Source organism: Berghia stephanieae, chromosome 1 (genome assembly GCF_034508935.2).
Source record: "Berghia stephanieae isolate SIO BIC M18660-M18661 chromosome 1, UCSD_Bste_1.3, whole genome shotgun sequence".
NCBI lineage: Eukaryota > Metazoa > Mollusca > Gastropoda > Nudibranchia > Aeolidiidae > Berghia > Berghia stephanieae.
This window is the reverse complement of record NC_088360.1, coordinates 77,071,992-77,092,642: the sequence shown is the minus strand read 5'-3', so window position 1 is coordinate 77,092,642 and position 20,651 is coordinate 77,071,992. Positions and strand designations below refer to the sequence as shown.

The 20,651-nt window shown below is 34.6% G+C and overlaps 1 protein-coding gene across 9 annotated transcripts in view; it reads right to left on the bottom strand.

The window, feature by feature from the left end:
- LOC144957648 (protein unc-79 homolog) overlaps positions 1 to 20,651 on the bottom strand; it is a 112,676-nt gene that overhangs the window by 23,698 nt on the left and 68,327 nt on the right. For all 9 annotated transcript variants that reach the window (XM_078889028.1, XM_078888999.1, XM_078889004.1 and 6 more), the window contains 4 exons: positions 19,893 to 20,132; positions 16,883 to 16,993; positions 3,287 to 3,391; positions 458 to 640 (listed from right to left, as the gene is read on the bottom strand). In XM_078889028.1, the coding sequence (XP_078745154.1) occupies positions 458 to 640; positions 3,287 to 3,391; positions 16,883 to 16,993; positions 19,893 to 20,132 (639 nt within the window). The remainder of the gene's footprint in view (positions 1 to 457; positions 641 to 3,286; positions 3,392 to 16,882; positions 16,994 to 19,892; positions 20,133 to 20,651) is intronic.

Genomic DNA, 20,651 nt, shown 5'->3' with positions numbered 1-20,651 from the left:
ATTTTGCAGTACACCCACATCTCAAAGGCATAAATTTTTCTCCTTCATTATGGTCCATATTTCACGGGTATACAGAAAACATACAGAAACACTTTTGTTTCTGTCGCCATTATGATGCTAGTGAGGATTTTTCTCATTTTCATAAAGTTTATTTCAGCATCCTTTGACCTCTGCAATAGATTTGCCATCTTCTGTGATGTACTGGCTGAAGTATGTAGCTTATCATCTCTAATTATAATCTATACACTTTAATCCAATAAAATATATAACTGAAACAATTGTCTGACACTGTCTCAAGATCTATATACGTGTAACCTGTGCATTTTCCAATATGGGTCATATAAACATCAGGAAAAGAAGACAAAAGTTTGGACAAAAGGACAGGGGTAGACCAAATGATATGTCAAGCTTTGTAAAAACAAAATTCAAATCCAATAAAGGGGACATGGATACCAACCTTAACTTTAGTGATTGTATGAAGATCAGAGATAAACTCTAGGCAGTCGTTGAGGTTCTGCCTCATTGCTTCCGCAGCACAGGTAGACACCATGGTGTGGGACTGGCTACTATAAAGGCTTCCTGCTTCTGAGGTAGAAGTGTTATACAAGCAGAGAGTACCCCCAGCATCTAACACAACAAACTAAGCGTTTGTCATTGCAAAGGAAGAAAAAAAATTGAATCACTGTTAACATCAGATCAAAATTGTGACACCTTCCCCCACCAGTTTGATGTCTGAAGTAGATCAACTGTCAAAAGTTGTAATCACAATCGAAATGATAAGAATAAAGGAAACTGTGTTTTGTCTTTTTTTTTTTTTTTTTTTTTTTTGCTTTTGTTTTTTTTTGGGGTTCTTTTTGTGTGTGTGTGTTTGCTCTGTATTGTTGGTTTGCTTGCGTTTTTGTTTTTTTATTGTTTGGGGGGTGGGGGCGGGGTTAACCTCTCCTTGAGAGAAATGAATGGGTAAATATATGATTTTCTAAAATAGCCAAATGGAAAAAGACTAAAGATATAGGAAAGACGTGGGTTGCCATTTGTGCGATGCAGATTCAAACCACTTGATACACTGACTAATCAACCACTTATTTATTAGCTTACTCACATTAATAGACAAAACAGAAGAATTTTTTTTCAATGATGAAAGATTGACCAACTCGTTCTACTGATAATGAATTGTAAAACAACAGCCTTTGAGGCCATGGAAGAATCAGCATATGATGTTTTGTTTTTGTTTTTAAGGGTTGTATGGCGCTTGTCACACATTTAAGTCATTTCAGCACCAGTAGAAAGGAAGAAAATAGGATAGTCAAAAAAGTTATAGATTTACAATTGAAAGCACACAAGAATAAGTAAGACAAAAGGGAAGGGTTCAAATAGGGAATAGATGTATATTCCAAGAGCGCACTATCAGTATACTTAGTTTGTGATAACCTAAAAGTCTCATCCAGACACAAGCACAGATCTGCACTTCTAAGAGGAATACACTCAAATGTTTCAAACAATTGTAAATTCAAAACAATAAATAACAGAGAAATGATTTACAAGGAATAAATTATCATCTCCCAAAACTATAACTAAACATTTGACTGTTCCCCTTCCAGTCAAGGATTCCAGCCAGGACAAAACTAAGTACTCCCATTCCTAGACAAAGACAGAGAGCAACTCGGAAAACTGATATAAGGGATAGAAGACACAGCGTGACCTTCTGCCCTCCACGGGAGGTCAAAGACCAACCCACAATCAGCATATGACATTGAGCAACAAAAAAAGCAAATAAAAATTATATATATATATATATAATATATATATATATATATATATATATATATATATATAGCACTTCCAAACAGTGCTGTGTTGGTTCGACTTAGATCCTTTCTGCTGTCAGAAATTTTAATTATACCTAACTTTCTTTTCAGTATTATTATCATTTCTTTTCCATAGAGAAAGAGAGAGATAGGTAGAGACAGAGACAGAGAGAGAGAGAGAGAGAGAGAGAGAGAGAGAGAGAGAGAGAGAGAGAGAGAGAGAGAGAGAGAGAGAGAGAGGGAGACAGACACAGAGAGAGAGAGAGAGAGAGAGAGAGAGAGAGAGAGCTATCTTCTTGTGAACAAAATGTAATTTCAATTTCTTTTATTAACAAAGTTTACCTTATCTTCTCTTATCTTATGTACAAAACAAACATGATTTTTTTTTAATGTCATTGTATCGTAATGAATGTGATGATTTTCCTGCAGTTGGTAAGGAGAGGGTTAATGAGGAGAGTGAATTTTATTTTTACTCTTTTATTTCATAAAACTTTAATTGTGCGGATCAGAAGGTCCTGGGTTCGAGTCTCATTCAGTGCATAGTTGAGACGAGTCCTGTGAAAAGGCTCTTTATTCACATTCTCTCACCGTACTCAGGGTTAAAATGAGTGAAGATGGCGGATAACAGTGTTGTCTCTGTCTGAAAAAAAATTGTAATATTGCCTAACAGGCGTCCTGTTTCGTTATACATGTTACGTGCTGCTCTTGGTCCGGGATCCTTTGTAAATCATTTTTAGCACATTTAGTGGATATTGCACTATATAAAGAGCTCAAGTTTTTTGGGTTTTTTTGTTTTGTATTTTTTTAAATTTCCTCATTCTGATCATTCTGACTATAAGCTCAATTTTCTTTGCCTATATTATTCCGACATAATTAGCACCATGGGTCATAATTGTTACATGCCAAATATATTTTCGTTTGAGTGATTGTACATCCTGTTTTATAAAGATATTTTAACAGTGACACAACACTTATTGCATTATAACATATTACATAAAAAATTCCGCCATGGCATCATAAGATACCGTCGCCTAGGCATTCCATGAAGGAATGTGGATAATCCATCAAACAGTATGCCTGATGTCAACAGGAATGACCTATGTTGTCCAAATGGGCAAATTGGGGGTTAATAATCTTGCTAAGGGAAAAAAACGAAGGCGTCTGAAGAGGGGCTCGAACCCAGGACATTCCAGATCACAGTGCAATGCCACTCAATCAACAGGCTTGACTCTTTTTTTTTTTTAAACCAAGAGGCAAAACAATAAATGTGAAAGCTGGTAAATGGGACAGAACCCATTTTTAAAAAAATTGTACTCAATCACGCTCAGTCAGTGCTGACCACACTTCGCTCTTCTCCCAAAATATCTGCATCAACTGTAATTTTATGAAGACTTGGTTAACTTTATTTCTATTTTCTTTAGACAAAGACAAAAAATGGTCAAATAATAAGTAAGTACTATATATTGCATTATCTCATTTACCTGCACCAACATCAGAAGGGTATCGTCAGGAATGCTGACCTTGAACTTGATGGCTTGAATCAGCTCGTATATAACAGACTGAGTCAAAAACATCTTGTCTCTTTCCTGCAATTACAATTGATAATATTCATAAGTTTTGTTTTGTAAGAATTTTACGGTGCTTGCAACACATTTAAGGGGCCTTTTGTTTTGTGTCAAAATTTGAGTTGGATCCGTTGTTTGGTGTATTTCAAGTTGTTGAACGAACGCTCCAAATTCGAAATCCTTCATACGAACTTTATCTGCAAAACGTGTGTCATGAACGATGCCTTATTTAATAGAAATTCCAAAACTTCGAGTTCAACCAAATAAAAATGGTACTATATTATTTTTTATTTAAAGATTCATTATTCATTAGTACAGATAAGAAGCTTCAATGTTACTGTTTTTTTATATCAGTAGTTGTATTATTTGATTTTCTGTGGTTTTAAAATTCCCTGTTTTTCCTCTTTTTTTCCTCTATCAAATCAGTGATATTTTGTAAAGATGCTAATATTGGTTAATTGATTTAATTTTATTTAATATTGCTAATTCTTGGCTTTCGTGTCTATTAAAGCGTATGTGGCTTTACTTGAATTATTAATGAATTTTTAAAAATTTGTTATTTTGCAATGTTTGGGTCATATTCAAATATTGCGCTAATTTGATTATTTAACAGTTTAAATGCAACAATTTCTCAATTTTGAATAGGGCCACAGTCATGAAAAAATTAGGTAATTTGTCAGTGTTGCTTAGTGTGTAAGTTCTAGAAATTTGAGTTGTTTGGGATTAGAAGTTATGCTGTCAACGGGTTTTGAAAATGGGGTTTAGGCCCATTTGAAATGCAACCAAGATAGTCCAAAGTTCAAAGATGCATACCTTTTGAACTAATTACCATTACTCATATTGATTGTGGTATCAAAAGTCTTAGAATCATGTGCACTCTCCATAAAGGGTAACATATTTGCTGTTTGTATGATTTGAAAAAATCGGTTTGGTACTAAGACCAAGAGGAATACACTCAGACGTTTGTAAAAAAAAAGGACGAATCATTTACTCAAAACGTAGGCATCAGGCATAAATATATCATACACACGATTACTACCACCCCATCTTCTCTCTCTCTCTCTCTCTCTCTCTCTCTCTCTCTCTCTCTCTCTCTCTCTCTCTCTCTCTCTCTCTCTCTCTCTCTCTCTCACACACACACACACACACACATAAACAGTGAAATACACCCAGACACAAACACACATGCAAATACACACAGACACACACACACGCTCACAAACCCACATACACACAAAGCTTTGTTTTTTTTAAAAACAAGAAAAACAAAGAAGAAACAAAACTTAGCACTTCAAGATCAACAGTGTGGTAATTGTTTAGTAAATTGTGATATAATTCATCTCAGGCCATGACATATTAAACAAAAATTATTTGTTGAAAACTTATCTTCTCCCCTGACGCCCCCCCCCCCCCCTCCCCTTTCTAATTGACCCAAAGTTACTCTGAATGAACAATGGGACGATAAGAAACTGAAAATCACCTACTCTGACACAAGAGGAGGAGGAGGGGGTGGGGGGCGGGGGGGGGGGGGGGGGGGGGAAGAGAGGACGATACATTAAAAAACAAGGGCCCTCTTAAATTTCAGAACCAACAGATTGACGAAAAAAGTGTTAAAACAAAAAGACGAATACACTTACACACATCAAAAGCATATATACCAAACAAAGATAAACCACTCTCTCTCTCTCTCTCTCTCCTCCCCTCTCTCACCTCATCTCTCTCTCTCTCTCTCTCTCTCTCTCTGTCTCTCTATTTATCTATCTATCCATCTATCCCATACCCATACATACACACAAACACACACACACACACACACACACACACACACACACGTGCGAACGAACACTAAGATAGATACAATATTTTTTTTGTTCAGAAGAAGAATAAAAAAAAAAAAAGGAAAGAAAAGAAAATAGGAAGAAGAGGAAGGAGAAAAATAAAAAGGAAGTCAAAATCTGCTACAGCAGCTCGGGGGATAGAGTGGAATTCTGACACTAAGGACCATGGTAAAGTGGAATTCGGAAACTCTACACTAAGAAGGACCATGGTGAAGTGACAGACAGACCGAGTTAGCCTTTATAAAGGCTGCCGTTAGCCTTTAAAAAGGCTTCCAACCTCACTGATAGATCTGTGGCAAGCGGACTTCCTACTACAGCAAATCTTGTCAGCCATTTATATCCTGCACGATTAGCCAGTGGTCAGCATCATAGGGCTTGAAAGTTGAACATTAAGAGCTGTTATGATAAATACCACCATTTCTTTATATCCCAGTTTAAAATATCAAGACATTATAAAAATCAATCTAATTATTAATTTTATTTCCTCTTAAAGTGAAGGTAATTTATATGTTGAATAAATACAAAAATATTAGTAAAAGGTGGGATTGATGACCTCCCCTTGTTATATCCAAACTTCGGCAATGGATAATCATCATGACCACAGCATTCCAAGTCAAATGCAAATCTCTTTTATTATTGAGAAAGGTCAAGGATTTATGAAAAATATTGAAATGCTTTTACTCTTTTTACTTCTTGTTTTGTTTCAGATAGCTTCTATCAAGAAAGGAAGTGTCGAGGGGGACCAAAATCTAAGTCTCCCTATCCAAAATGTTTGGCTAGGGAGACCAAGATTTTGGCTTCCCGGCGGAATACCATATTTTCGTTTATGAAACTGTTTCTGTTTAAGGGGCGACTTTTTTCTGTTTTTTGTTGTTTTGTTTTTTTTGTTTTGTTTTTTTTGTTTCGTTTGTTTTTAGCTAATCTTGTATTATTATTTTTAAAGCGTTGTAATATCATTATCATGTACCTCCAACCCCCCCCCCCCCCCCCCCCACACACACACACACAAACTAACACCCATCCGCAGAAGCGAGATTGCAAGTTATATGGCGTCCAACACAAATTTCTTTTTTTTTTTTTTTATTATAATAATTCTCAAATTTTGCTAGGGAGACCATGATTTTGGTCTTCCAAAGTAAAGTCGTAATTTCATTCGTTTTCATATATAGAACTGTTTCTTTATGTTGTGGGTTGAAGTTGTTTTGTTTTATCTCTGTTCTTTACTTATGGTTTGGTTTTTGTTTTTTAGGCCGTATAATAATAGCATGCCAACCCCTCCCCCTCCCCCCCCCCCCCACCCCTTCTCCCACCAAAAAAAAGAGAGAGAGAGAGAGAGAGAGAGAGAGAGAGAGAGAGAGAGAGAGAGAGAGAGAGAGAGAGAGAGAGAGAGAGAGAGAGAGAAGATAGAAGAGAGATTGCAAGTTATCAGCCGTCCAACACGAACGTTATTTTTATGTTCGTTTTCTTTCTTTTTAAAATGTTTAATCTATTAAATTTTTTGTTTGTTATTTTTTTCATTTTTAAAATCTTCAATTTGCTCTTAGTTTCAATAATTCTTTTACTTTTCTGGGGGAGGGGGAGTCTCAGGGTAATAATATAACAAAGCCTTTTTAAATGACTTTTTAAAATGAAAAAAAAAAACAAAAAAAAACAAACAAAAAAAAAAAAACAAGAACAGCAACAAAACCAAACAAATAATAAATAAATAGAAGAAAAAATATCGCCTCTTCAACACAAAGAAAGTTCCATAAACGAAAATACGGTTTTACGCTGGGAAGCCAAAACTGGCCAGTTGGGCTAGGGGGACCCACAGACTAGGAGCTCCTGTATTCTCTATGGGGGGACCATAGAGGGACCAAGATTTTGGTATCCCTAGCCTCTACCATCGAGGAATTAAAGAATGCAATTTGCGTTTCAAGATTATTATTGTGGAAATAGTTTTAGTAAATTGTTATTTTCATGTCAGTTTAAGGTCATAATAATAATACTATATTTTAAGGAAGCAAAACAAAATATACCCCCCCCCCCACACCCCCTCATCTACCCACGGAGTATTTCTGAAGAAAAATTAATTCTGAATGAACAATCGAACTCTCAGTAGGGGGTGCGGGGGGGGGGGGGGGAGAGAAAACCTGACAATAAAGATCAAGGGCCCTCTTAAATTTCACAAAAGACAATGAAGAAAAAAAGTGTTAAAACAAAAACATGAACAGATATTATACACACAAGACACAACACAAGCATATATAATATATATATATATTTTTTTTTAATATGAAATCGTCTGAAATGAAAATCACAGTTTTCTAAACAAATTCCACAATGATAATCTTGAAATGTTAAGTATTTTCTCGACTCCTTAATAGAACATATTATCTTTAACAAAATAAATTTCAATATTTTTCATAAATCCTTGACTGGTGAGTGTCATTAACGAATTAGATAACTTCCATTTAACTTGAAATGTTGTAGTCACAATGATTACCCATAACCACGAAGACAATACAATAAAAATCAAGGCCCCCTTAAAATTTACAAAGAACGGGATGAAGAAAAAGTGAAATGAATTTTTAATTATTTTTTTAAAATATTTATTATTTTTTGGGCAGTTAAAGTTAGGGCTCGTAAAGTTAAAGACAACTTCTATCAAGGAGTTAAAACTATTTTCTGTTTCAATATTATCATTGTGGAGATTGTTTTAGTAATTAGTGGTTTTCATTTCAGGACATAATATAATATTTAAAAAATATATTTCATTTCAAAGAAACTAAAACTAATCAAACCCCCCCCCCCCTTTCATCCACCCATGTTTCTGAAGAGAAACACTGGTAGAGCAGTCAAATTGTCTCAAACTGAAATGTCTTCCTCGACGACCCTCTAAGAATTTACAGATCAGGATGAATAATAAGTTTTAAAACAAAAACACGAACACATTTACTCACAAAACACAATACAAGCATAATTCTTTTAAATTATAATAACCACCACCTTATCCTATCTCTTTCTCTCTCTCTCTCTCTCTCTCTCTCTCTCTCTCTCTCTCTCTCTCTCTCTCTCTCTCTCTCTCTCTCTCTATTTATCTATCTATCCATCTATCCCATACCCATACACAAACACACACGTGCGCACGAACACTAACACAGATACAGTATTTTTTGTTAAGAAGAAGAAGAAAAAAAGAAAAGAAAAGAAAATAGGAAGAAAAAAATAAAAAGGAAGTCAAAGTCTGCTACAGCAGCTCGGGGGATAGAGTGGAATTCTGACACTAAGGACCATGGTAAAGTGGAATTCGGAAACTCTACACTAAAAGAAGGACCATGGTGAAGTGACAGACAGACCGAATTAGCCTTTATAAAGGCTGCCGTTAGCCTTGAAAAAGGCTTCCAACCTCACTGATAGATCTGTGGCAAGCGGACTTCCTACTACAGCAAATCTTGTCAGCCATTTATATCCTGCACGATTAGCCAGTGGTCAGCATCATAGGGCTTGAAAGTTGAACATTAAGAGCTGTTTCTGATAAATACCACCATTTCTTAATATCCAAGTTTAAAATATCAAGAAATTATAAAAATCAATCTAATTATTAATTTTATTTCCTCTTAAAGTGAAGGTAATTTTTATGTTGAATAAAAACAAAAATATTAGTAAAAGATGGGATTGATGACCTCCCCTTGTTATATCCAAACTTCGGCAATGGATAATCATCATGACCACAGCATTCCAAGTCAAATGGAAATCTCTTTTGTTAATGAGAAAAGTCAAGGATTTATGACAAATATTGAATTGCTTTTACTCTTTTTATTTTTTATTTTTGTTTCAGATAACTTCTATCAAGGAAGGAAGTATCTAGGGGGACCAAAATCTTTGTCTCCTCTACTATTCAAAATGTTTGGCTAGGGAGACCAAGATTTTGGCTTCCCGGCGGAATACCGTATTTTCAGATAACTTCTATCAAGGAATTAAAGAATGTAATTTGCGTTTCAAGATTATTCTTGTGGAAACAGTCTCGTTTAATTGTTATTTTCATTTCATTTTAAGGTCATCATAATAATAATAATAATAATAATAATAATAATAATAATAATAATAATAATAATAATAATAATAATAATAATAATAATAATAATAATAATAATAATAATATTTATTTTAAAGAAACAAAACAAAATCTACACCCCCCCCCCCCCCCCCCCCCCCCCCCTCATCTACCCACGGTGAAGTATTTCTGAAGAGAAATTCTCAAAGAACAATCGAACTCTCAAAAACTGAACATCTCTTCCCCGACAAAAGAGGAGGGGTATACGTGTGCGTGTGATAGGGGGGGGGGGGGGAGAAAAATTTACAATAAAAATCAAGGGGCCTCTTAAATTTCACAAAAGACGGAATGAAAAAAAAGTGTTAAAACAAAAACATGAACAGATATTATACACACAAGACACAACATAATCATATATTATAGATAATTTTTTAAAAATATGAAATCGTCTGAAATGAAAATCACTATTTTCTAAACAAATTCCACAATGATAATCTTGAAGTGCTAAGTATTTAAAAAAATATATTTCAATATTTTTCTTAAATCCTTGACTGGTGTCATTAACGAATTAGATAACTTCCATTTAACTTGAAATGTTGTAGTCACAATGATTACCCATTGCCGAGTTTTGGATAAAACATCCAAGGGGAGGTCATCAATCCCACTTTTCACCAATATATTTGCATTTATTCAAAATATAAACTTCCTTTACTTTTAATAATCAGATTGATTTTTATATTTTATTGATATTTTACAATCGGGTATTAAAAAAAAAAAAAAACAAGGTGGAAATTCTCATAAACAGCTGTTGACGCACAAATTGCAAACCCTCCTGGTGCTGACTACTGGCTAATCCGACAGGATAAATGGTTAACAACATCTGTTGTACAGTCCATTCTGGATAGTTGCAACACCTTGGGATCAATGAAAATGTTGCGATTAACCGAAGTTGCAATTAACTGGTTGAGTTTCCTGTCCACTATTGCAACATTTTACACAGAAATGGTAAACTCCTACCAGTTGTTGTAAACATTGTTTTTAGTGCACCATAGCCACAGATGACATGACAAACTAATACTGCAAAGTCTCGCCCTCTTGTGTCTGTAATAGAGTGGTGTAGCATTAAATCCCGCTCACTTTTGATTCTTCAACCTCTCACGATTTCATCCATGATAAAATTTAATCATATTTTGTTTGCTTGGTTTCTTGAGATTGCCACTTTTTGAGGGCGAAAATTTGTTGCATTTAACCAGTGACTTTTATAAAGAATTAATTACATTTCTTGGGAAATGTTGCGATTAACTGAAAGTTGCGATTAACAGAGTTGCGATTATCGGATTGGACTGTAATAGAAAGTCCGATTCTACAGATCCATCAGTGAGGTTGTCTGTCACTTTACCACGGTTCTTAGTGTCAGAATTCCACTTTATCTCCGAGCTGCTGAAGCCGACTTTAACAATAAGTGCAACTCTGTGTGTGTGTGTGTGTGTGTGTGTGTGTGAGAGAGAGAGAGAGAGAGAGAGAGAGAGAGAGAGAGCCAGAGAGAGAGAGAGCCAGAGAGAGAGAGAGAGAGGAGATGAGGTGGTGGTATTTGTGTATATGATTTATAATATTATGCTTGTATTGTGTGTTGTGAGTAAATGTGTTCGTGTTTTTGCTTTAGCACTTTTTTTTTAACCTGTTCTCTGTGAATTCGAAGAGGGTCCTTGATTTTATTTTTGAATTTTCTTTAGCCTCAACTTATTTTGTCCAGTGCCTTTTGTATTTGGTCAAGCGCTCAAGTTCAGAGAGATTTTTGTTTTCTACATCCATGATAAGGGAGCCCCTTGTGTTAACTGAGCCATAGCAATTGTGTCTGTAGCATTGCACCTTGTAGGTGCCCTACTATCACAGTAGAATGCAATATGTGTGTGTGTATTTGTGTATGTATGTTTATGTTTGTGTGCGTGTGTGAGTGTGTGTAGTTTCTTTTGCTTTTTATTACTATAGTTATTAACAAATCTCTTAAATTCGGATCTGTACCAAAACTATTTAAACATGCATTTGTAAAAGGCAAATTTGTCTCCTGAATATTAAGGTAATTATAGTCCTGTATCAAATTTGTCATTTCTATCAAAAATGTTAGAGAAGGTTGTCGCTAAACATCTTAAAGATCACTTGAGTTTTATAATTTGTTCAAACCCAATCAGTCGACCTATAACGACACCACAATACAAACTGCATTATCAAAAGTCCAAAAGATCTCTTATGTGCCGATAATGAAAATAAAATATCAATTCTTGCGTTGTTAGATCTTAGTTCATTTCCAACACCAGTGACTATTCAATTTTGATTGAGTGTCTGAATAAGTCCTCAGGTATGTATGAAATGTGTTACACTGGTTTAGATCATATTTCACAGTTAGTGTTAGTAAATGGTCTACAACCATCTCCCTTTTCATAAAAATGTGGGGTACTTCAGGGTTCTGTATTAGACCCTCTTCTCCACATTCTGTACACGTAACCACGGGAAAATATTGTTCATCAGCATGCAGTAAACTATCACATGTATGCTGATGATATGCAGCTGTACATGTCTGTAAATCCTTCAGAAATAAATCATCTGGTATCATCTATGAAGAATTGTATAATGAATGTCAAAAGATGGATGACAGCTTGTAAATTTAAACTTAATGAAAACAAAACAGAAATATTATTTTACGACCCACACAAACTTAGTCATAACATTTGTCTTAATGATTTTATTCTCCTTCAAAATGAAAAGATTGCTGTTAGTAACACAGCGCAAATTTTTGGTCTGATTTTTTATTCAAATCTTATATGGAATATCACATCAATTATCTATGCAAAATATTGAACACTGAGCTTAAGAGAAGAGGGCAATTGGCAGAATTCTTAAGTATTGATATCATCTTTTATTTTTTTGTGCATAGGCTATTGTACTTCTTTGATGTATGGTCTCCCTAACTACATAACATGATTCAAAAACTTTTAGAAAAATAAAGCTGCCAGAATTGTTCTGAGAAAGAAAAAAAGGGAACACATAACGCCAATGTTTTTACTTCCTTCTGATCTTAAAATCAAAGTAAGAGATTCTGTGGAAACTTTTAAAACTGATTTTAAAACATCAAAATATTAAATCTCTCATGATTATTGAATCTGTATCTCATAGGAATGTATTTTCTATTGTCACAATACTTACGTGTGTGTATGTGTGTGTGTGTTTGTGTGAGGAAATGAAGGGAATCTTATTATATACAGTGCAGTCCTGATAATTCGAATTGGGTGGGAAAAGCAAATGTCTTCTATTTATCAGAATTCGATTTGTCTCCAAACAAGGGAAATAACTAAACCTGACTCCAGGTATCAGGGTTATATTACTCAGTTACCTCCCATGACAAAAGGGGGTTTCCCTCTTACCATTTACACTTACACTGATTAGATTGATGAGTTTTTGTTTTATTGTTTTGTTGTTTTTTTTTACATTGCGATTTTTTTTGTGAGATCTTAATTTTTCAACTCATCATATATTTTATGAATAAGATCTTTACTTTTAAATTGGTTTGAATAAAATCACCTCTCACTCTCACTTGTCGCCTCAGCTGTCACCCGTCGCCACCCACCCTTGGTTATGTATACACACACGTGTGTGTTCGAGACACAACGCGACGTGGTGTTTATGATCACACAGACACACACACACAGGCACAGCCAATCAAAACCTCTTATTTTATTCATTCAACGAGCAGCGAGCGTTTGAAAGCGCGTACCTAGCGAGCGCTCGCGCTTTCGAATAAAAAAATAGCAAGCGAATCCCAACTCTACGCAGAATGAGAATGCGTGGGGTTTAGCGTGGCGTAAACGTTCAGTCAACTGTAGGCCTAGACTGTTTGAGTAGAAAGCCAAGTTGTACAACAAAGAAAGAAAGACTACACATTGTTGTACCCTTGTTGTACACGTATGCTTTGGCCCTGGCCCTTACACTTACAAGCTACACTATAGCACAGAGTAGTAGTTAACACTGCATGCTGTGTAGGCCCTCTACTTCTAGATCTAGATCCATCGATCAATAAAGAAAGACAGCACAGAAGAGAAAGAGAAACGCGTGGAGTGGGGTGTGGCCTATGATTGTTTGTGCCGTGTATTGGTCAGCTTGTGGTTATCACTGTGTGTTAGATCTGTTTATAACCAACCCCCTTTGTTAGCCAGCGGCCAGCAGACCACAAGTTAGTCTTAGTGATGAGAGCGCGAGAAGGAGAGAGGGATGGCGCGAGACAGCTGGTCAATTTAGAGAAAGAAGAGAGAGGGTGGTGGGACGGAGAGGGAACAACACGCCATTACATGCCTCAGGGGTCTAGTTATTATTATTATTAGTCAGCTCAGTCATTAAAACGCGTGGGAGGGTGGATACGGAGAACAGGCAGTTCGTTATGACCTTCCAGAGTTTTTTTTTTTTAGTGATGGGCAAGCACTTGCACTTCGAATAAAGAGAATAACGACTGTTCGAATTCGAATTAACCATGAATATTTTATATAGAAAAAGAAGAAAATAATTCATTACATCGTATTTTCTTTGATTTAAAAGAAATTCGGTTAATCAGATTTCGAATTATCTGGACTGGACTGTATTTGGCAAATTGGATTTTTTTAAAACACTAAGGCTCCGAAGTACTGGACCAATAGTCACCAAATTTAGCATGGTGTTAACAATTGATATGAAGATGGTTTGCGTGTATTATGAGATTGATTAGACATAATGAGGATTTTATCAAAAAATTAAATTTGTTTCATCAAATCCTATCCAAAACAGACGCAATCATTTTTAGCACATGGGTTGTGTCAACCTTCCAGTTAGCGAATATGACAATAAGGTGGGAGTACTTGCATTGAATCGGTACCAGTTAGTGACTCCTTCATTATTTTGAATCCAATCAATTTCTTCAAATTTATATAAACCATTTTTCGCTCTTAACTTTGGAAAATAATTCTACTATAAGTGGGTGTTTTATATATAAGATATTAAATGCAGAAAATATCTCTCCATCCCCAAATAAAAAGCTCTGTGGAATTCTCTTACAAAGTCAAACAAAAAATGTCTATTAAGACAATAGCAACTGAGTTCAAATCTTATTCAACACTTGAATCATAAAATTTGAGTTGATCGACTTATCATCACATTCATTTCATTAAGCGGACACTGTTCATTGAACGGACAGCTATGCTTGTTAAGGGGCGGTTTGGGTCTTTTCTAAAAATATTTTAATTACCTATATTGCGCGGTTTTCATCATTCTGTATCATCAATATAGTTTCAAAAATAACATTTATGGTGAAAAATTTTAATTATCTGTGTTGATACCCATTTTGCGATCTAATTTGGGGGTCTGACATAAAAAAATATAACATTCTTGTGGCAAACGTTCCACAAAAACTAATGAAGGAATGATCTCCATATTCTTCCTTCTTGTCAACATTGTACCATAGTGTGTCACCATAGAGAGATTTTACGGCTTTAGCTTATGGAATTTTTATTAGATCATTACAAAGTTGAGAATCAAAATGTTATGACAAAATTGATGTAAAAAATTCAGATTTAGGATTATAATTTAAAATTCACAAATCTTATCATAAAAATCTCTCTATGGTGACATAATACATTATCTCTGTGATAACTGTGGAAATTTTCAGACAATTTCATTGAATAGATTCTGAGAAACGTTTGACACAGTTTCCCATACCCTTAGAAAAAAGACATATTGAGAAAATAGCAAAATGGCTTCCGGTTTTTCACACATTTCTTACTACCTGCACCATTTTCGACTGTGCATTTCGTGCCTTTATAGTCTACTTTAAGAATTTGGACTTCAATTATATTATTTCTAAGATAATAAAATATCATTTTCCACCAAAATCTCAAAATCAAATTTTTGAAAGATTTTCCTAATAATTAGACCCAAACCGCCCCTTAATATTTGTTATTTCAATGTGAGTCTAGAGCTGTGTGTGCAAAGGACATGAACACTATATAAATGATTAATTATCATTATTATTATTATTATTATTATTATTATTATTATTATTATTATTATTATTATTATTATTACAAAAAATGTTGTTAGTTATTTTTATTCTGCTAGATTACCCAGTGGTCAGCATCAAGAAGGTTTATGAGTTATACATCAAGAACTGTTGATGAGAAATACCACCATTTCATTATATCCGAGTTTAAAATATCAAGAAAATATAATTATCAAACTGTCAGAATCCCACTTTATCCCAGAGCTGCTGTAGCAGACATCCAACAGTAATTGGGTTGCTAGGTATGTTAGATCTAAAAAGTACTTTGCTGTAGATTAGCATCTTATACAAAGAGCAGCAAGCAATTGCTATTATCTGTATAATGCTATGAAAAGCAGGATAAACTCCAGCTCCATAGACCCTATGGCTCTAAGGGATTACTTTACTTCCTGCATACATATACATACATATATAGATACAAACAAACAAAGAGAGAGCATGTCTCTCTCACTGTGTGTGTGTGTTTGTGCTGTTTGTGTGTCCATACAACTCATTTACACAACATTTTAACACAAACAGTCTACTGGACCACGAGGCATGAGAAAAGATAGATGTTGAGCTGCTTCAAAGAGTAATGTGTCCAAACGTGGCAGATGGTAGTGTAACATCGAAAGCCCTGTGGACTTGTCGAAAGGCTTAACATATTGTGGGTATTTGTGATTGAGTGGGACGAGCCTACTAGACTTACTTTGCTGATGACCGACTGCTGGACAATTAAAATTGTTCTTTTTAAGCGGCCAATTGGAAGGGGACAATTGTAAAAGGCTGATTTTGACGCACAATGGAAGAAAGCAGTTTGAGGGACATAGGATCACAGGATGGGATTAGTTCATAGGATAAGATTGCTGAAGAGGATGGTGGGGCAAATGTGAAATGAAATTATATCAATTTGGAGCAGTACTATTAGATGTCAAATAAGAACCTTACAGACAGATAACGAATCATTTCTTTTGTCTGTAAACAGTGTCTGTTGATTAAAACTATTGATAATGGCAAGGTGATAAAATGTGTGTAAAATTTTTGAAATTAAAATGTCCTTGATAAACATTTTTAGATTGCTTAAAAATTATTTGACAAAAATAACTTCTGTAATTGACAAGGAAATAGTGTATTAGTATTAGGAAGCAAAATGCGTGACTCGGCCAAAAACATCTGCACAAAATTGTTGACCACCTTGAAAGTCCTAATTTGCAATGGAATGATGACTTTTTATAATGGAAAAAGCTATCTTCTAACTCTACTTGTGCAGCTATGTGGTCAAGAGGTATGACACTCACTTTCGGATCAGAAGGTCCTGGGTTTGAGCCTCTCTCGGTGCATAGATGAGTCCTTGGAAAAGGCTCTTTACTCACATTCTCTCACCGTACTCAGGTTTAAAATGAGTACCTGGCCGATAACAGCCTTGTCTCTATCCAAAAAAAAACCAATCGCCTAACAGGTGTCATGTCCCGTCCCAAATGTTAAGTGTTGCTGTTGGCCATGGATCCCTTGTAAAGCGCTTTGAGCACGTTTAGTGAATATTGCGCTATATAAAAGCTCTTTTTTTCTTCTTTCTTACTTACCCTCGTCAAAGCTCTGTTGCAAATGGAGCATATGTCCAGTAGCTGTTGAAGCTTGAATGTACAGTTCTGGATGGCAAAACTCAATATTTTGGAGAAAGGCTCTAGAATGCTCTAAAAAGAAAAACAAACAACAACAAAAAATAAGTCAAAGGTATAAAAACATTAATATCGCAATACATTTATTTGGTTTTCACAACGCTCAACAATGCAAGTTGCTGTTTAGAATTCCTATTTTTTTTACAAGAACTCTTACATTACAGTGTCCATCATTGTCTAAGCTCACGTACTCATATATTTTGTTTTTGTTCTTTAGGGTTAACACCACTTGCCACATTTTAGGTCATTTCAGCACCAGAAAGAAGAAAGAAGATAGAATAGTCAAAATTTTCTTGGCCTAATATCAAACTGCCAAGAAAAAGTCAGATAATGGGGACTCGTTCACACAGGAACAGAAATAGATTCCAATTAGATTTCAAGAGCAATCTCTCAAAATAAATAAATAAATAATTACATTTTTATATTCTGATTACTGTAAGTTCAATTCCCTTTTCAGTATTTGCTTTGACATAATACCATATTTAAGTTGTGAAAACTTCACTATTCACGGTCACCTTCTTTTTATTAGATGGCTTTTGTCAAGGTTGAATGGGTGAGAGTCTGTGTGTGACGATAGTGTGTCATTAGTCAAGAGTAGTGAGAGAATAGTCAGTCAGACAGAAATGAAAAATTAAAATATAACAACTCGAGGAAGCACATTATTTCACAGATTTAAGTTTCTATTGGATGTAAACACTGCGTGGCATTTCCCCCTCTGAGCGGTATTTCAGTGCTAGGTCAACCATGGGTGGAACAGGTAGCGGTCAGTAGGAATCTGTGATGCCGCTGATGGTAATTAATTGTTGCAATATTTCATGATATTGCTCAGTTGCTAACATGAATATGAAAATTGTTCCCTCACCATAAGCAAAGCAAAGGTTTCTTTCATCATATGCCACGGTTTATAATAATGTATCCTCTTAAGGCTGCTCATAAGAGAGGTGTCAATTTAGTGGTTTTTGAGCTATCAATGAAATTAATTTGTTGTAATTTGCATATCAATATTTTAATTCCCAGCGGCAGAAAATCATTGAAACAAGCATCAATATAAAGTAAAAATGATGATCTTGACACATGCCAAGTTTTGTTGTCCGGGCAGTAAAACCTTAAAAGATATGAATTTTTTAGTGTAAATTTCTTATTTGGCATGACTTGGTGAGATCCTTATTTTCTCTCCCATAGTATTCCATGCCATGAATTATGTCCAATATACAGTTTAGGAATAAAATATAAACCATTAGACGAAAATAATACAAATATTATTTTTTAAGCATTTAACTGATTTAAATATTATGAGTTTTGGGCACATTTGAAAGCCAACTTTTTAATGGCTTGATAACTTTTTTTCTATACTTAAATCCCTTACGATTCAAGTCAAAATTATATTTTTTTTATGACTGTTAGGCATTATAGTTTGAAGATGTATAAGGTACTGCTTTTGTGTGGTTGTCTCAGGAAATGCCGACTTTATAGTGTCATATAGGTGTCAATGTTTAGGGTATTCTTGCATGTTGAATAAGTAATATAATGTAAGTTCAAGTTCTCCTTTTGTGCACAAGTGAATGTGTTAACTTTTTATAGACTGAAGCGTCCAGATATAAATGGCAGTGATTTCCCAAAAATTAAATGACCTTGCTGTGGTATGCCTGTGGTGTTATACTGATTTGATTCTGACTGTTATTCAATCGTTTTATCTCTAAATTTGACTGACTGGAGTTCAATGGTATATCAGATGACTTTATAAGACAATGACTAAATATGTATTCTTGAAGGAAAGGAGATGGATTCTATATAACCTGTATGGACAGTGTGTTCGTTTTGAATGTAGTTGGTCAATAAGGAGAAAAAGGTTATACTTGGAATAAACTATATGCCCTCATAATTTTGAATCCTCTTTTGTCCACATACTATGTCCGTCTGTTTGAGTTTGAGCAAATCATTTAATTTAACCGTACCAGTACTTAGTGTTAGTTGTAATTGATGATTGATACTGCAATATTTGTAGTGTGTCCAGTGACCTTGTTGGGTGATTGAATTTTTTCTTGTAAAGAAGTCATACTTTATAGGCAGATTGATAGTAAATTGAGATATTGACATCATACACAATATTGGTTTTTAGAATTTACTGGTCAATAAAATATTATCTTTATGAGTTATTTTACCACATAAAGACATAAATCATATCAGTTTACTGTTATGATCAACACAACTGCTTGAGAGGAACGGAATTGGTAAAAAAAACAATACACAGAACTTACAAAACCATGAATAAATCAAGAAAATCAACTGCCAATATGATAATATTGCACAGGAACATAGATGCATATATGTACTTTTGATATTTATCAAAATTCTTGAGATACTGCCGCTGAGTTTTGAATAACGAATTATTTATTTAAGTGCACCATAATTTACAAGCACTTAAAAATAGATCAACAATTTGTGATATTCAAAGAAAACTATTAACCACAAGAATGTCAAATCTTCACTGATGTTTAGAAAGACAACTGATTTTTCAAATCAAAATAATAAAGTGAAAGAGTCTGTTATTGTTTTCCCGCTATACAGACATATTATAAGACCATAAATATCCATAATTGCCCCCATTGGACACGGCACTGCCTGATACCAGTTGAACTCCAATGACCTCATGCAGGTAGCAAGCAGGGAGGGTTATTGGTCCCTTGGGAGTTCCAACTGAAATAGCGCTGATTCCACGCAGTGTAAAAGATAGTGTTGTTTGTTGTAATACACAAAGGTCATAGTAAACAATTTTTGAGGCAGAAAAAGAATTGCCTTTACAGTTTCATAAAAGAAAACAAACTAACCTAGCACTGAACCAAAAGTAGTAAAGAAAATCCAAGAATCAATGTTAAACTGAGTGGGCATCATATCTAAACAAATTCATCCTCACCCTAACATTGCCGATGACATGGATTTTCAGAAGAGTGATGATAATTTTGAGAATGGGAGTCACATCACACGGACTGGGTAAAACACAGGGCAGACGTCGCAGAAAGGTGTCAAAAAGTGTCAGGATGGTGGTCCACATGGGCACTGAGGACTCTAATGATATGCAATTTAGGTAAGTGGACATGTTGGTCATCAGAAGTAACACAGTATCTGATGGGAGGTTCTTTCGGTCATTCAATCCCTGAAATATGAAACAAAACAAAAAAATGTAATTAAAATATAGTAAATGGCAAATGATTTCACACCAGGTTATGGAAAATGTAAAAATCGTACACGACAATTTTTTTTTAAATGTATTATTTCCTCAAGCACAATTGGCTAATTCAGCTAATAATGTATTTTCACTTTCTACAAACTAATGCAATTTTATTTATTCTACAAGCCCAGCCACAAATGATAATGAGGAAGAAATTAACAATGATAATAAAAAAAAATAATAGACAAGTGATTTATAGAAAGAGAGATTATTCAATAAAGTGATAGGGTGACATTAAAACAGAAGAATCTGAAAATAAGTGCGCTTAAATCGATTATAGAAGATATTGCTGTTATTGTGTTGGAGAACAAAGATTTTGTTTTCATATTTAACAGATTTTATGCCGCTTGCGACACATTTAGGTCATTTCAGCACCATTAAAAAGGAACCAAATGGGATGGTTAAAAAAATCTAGTTTTACAATTAAAAACACGATAAAAGGTA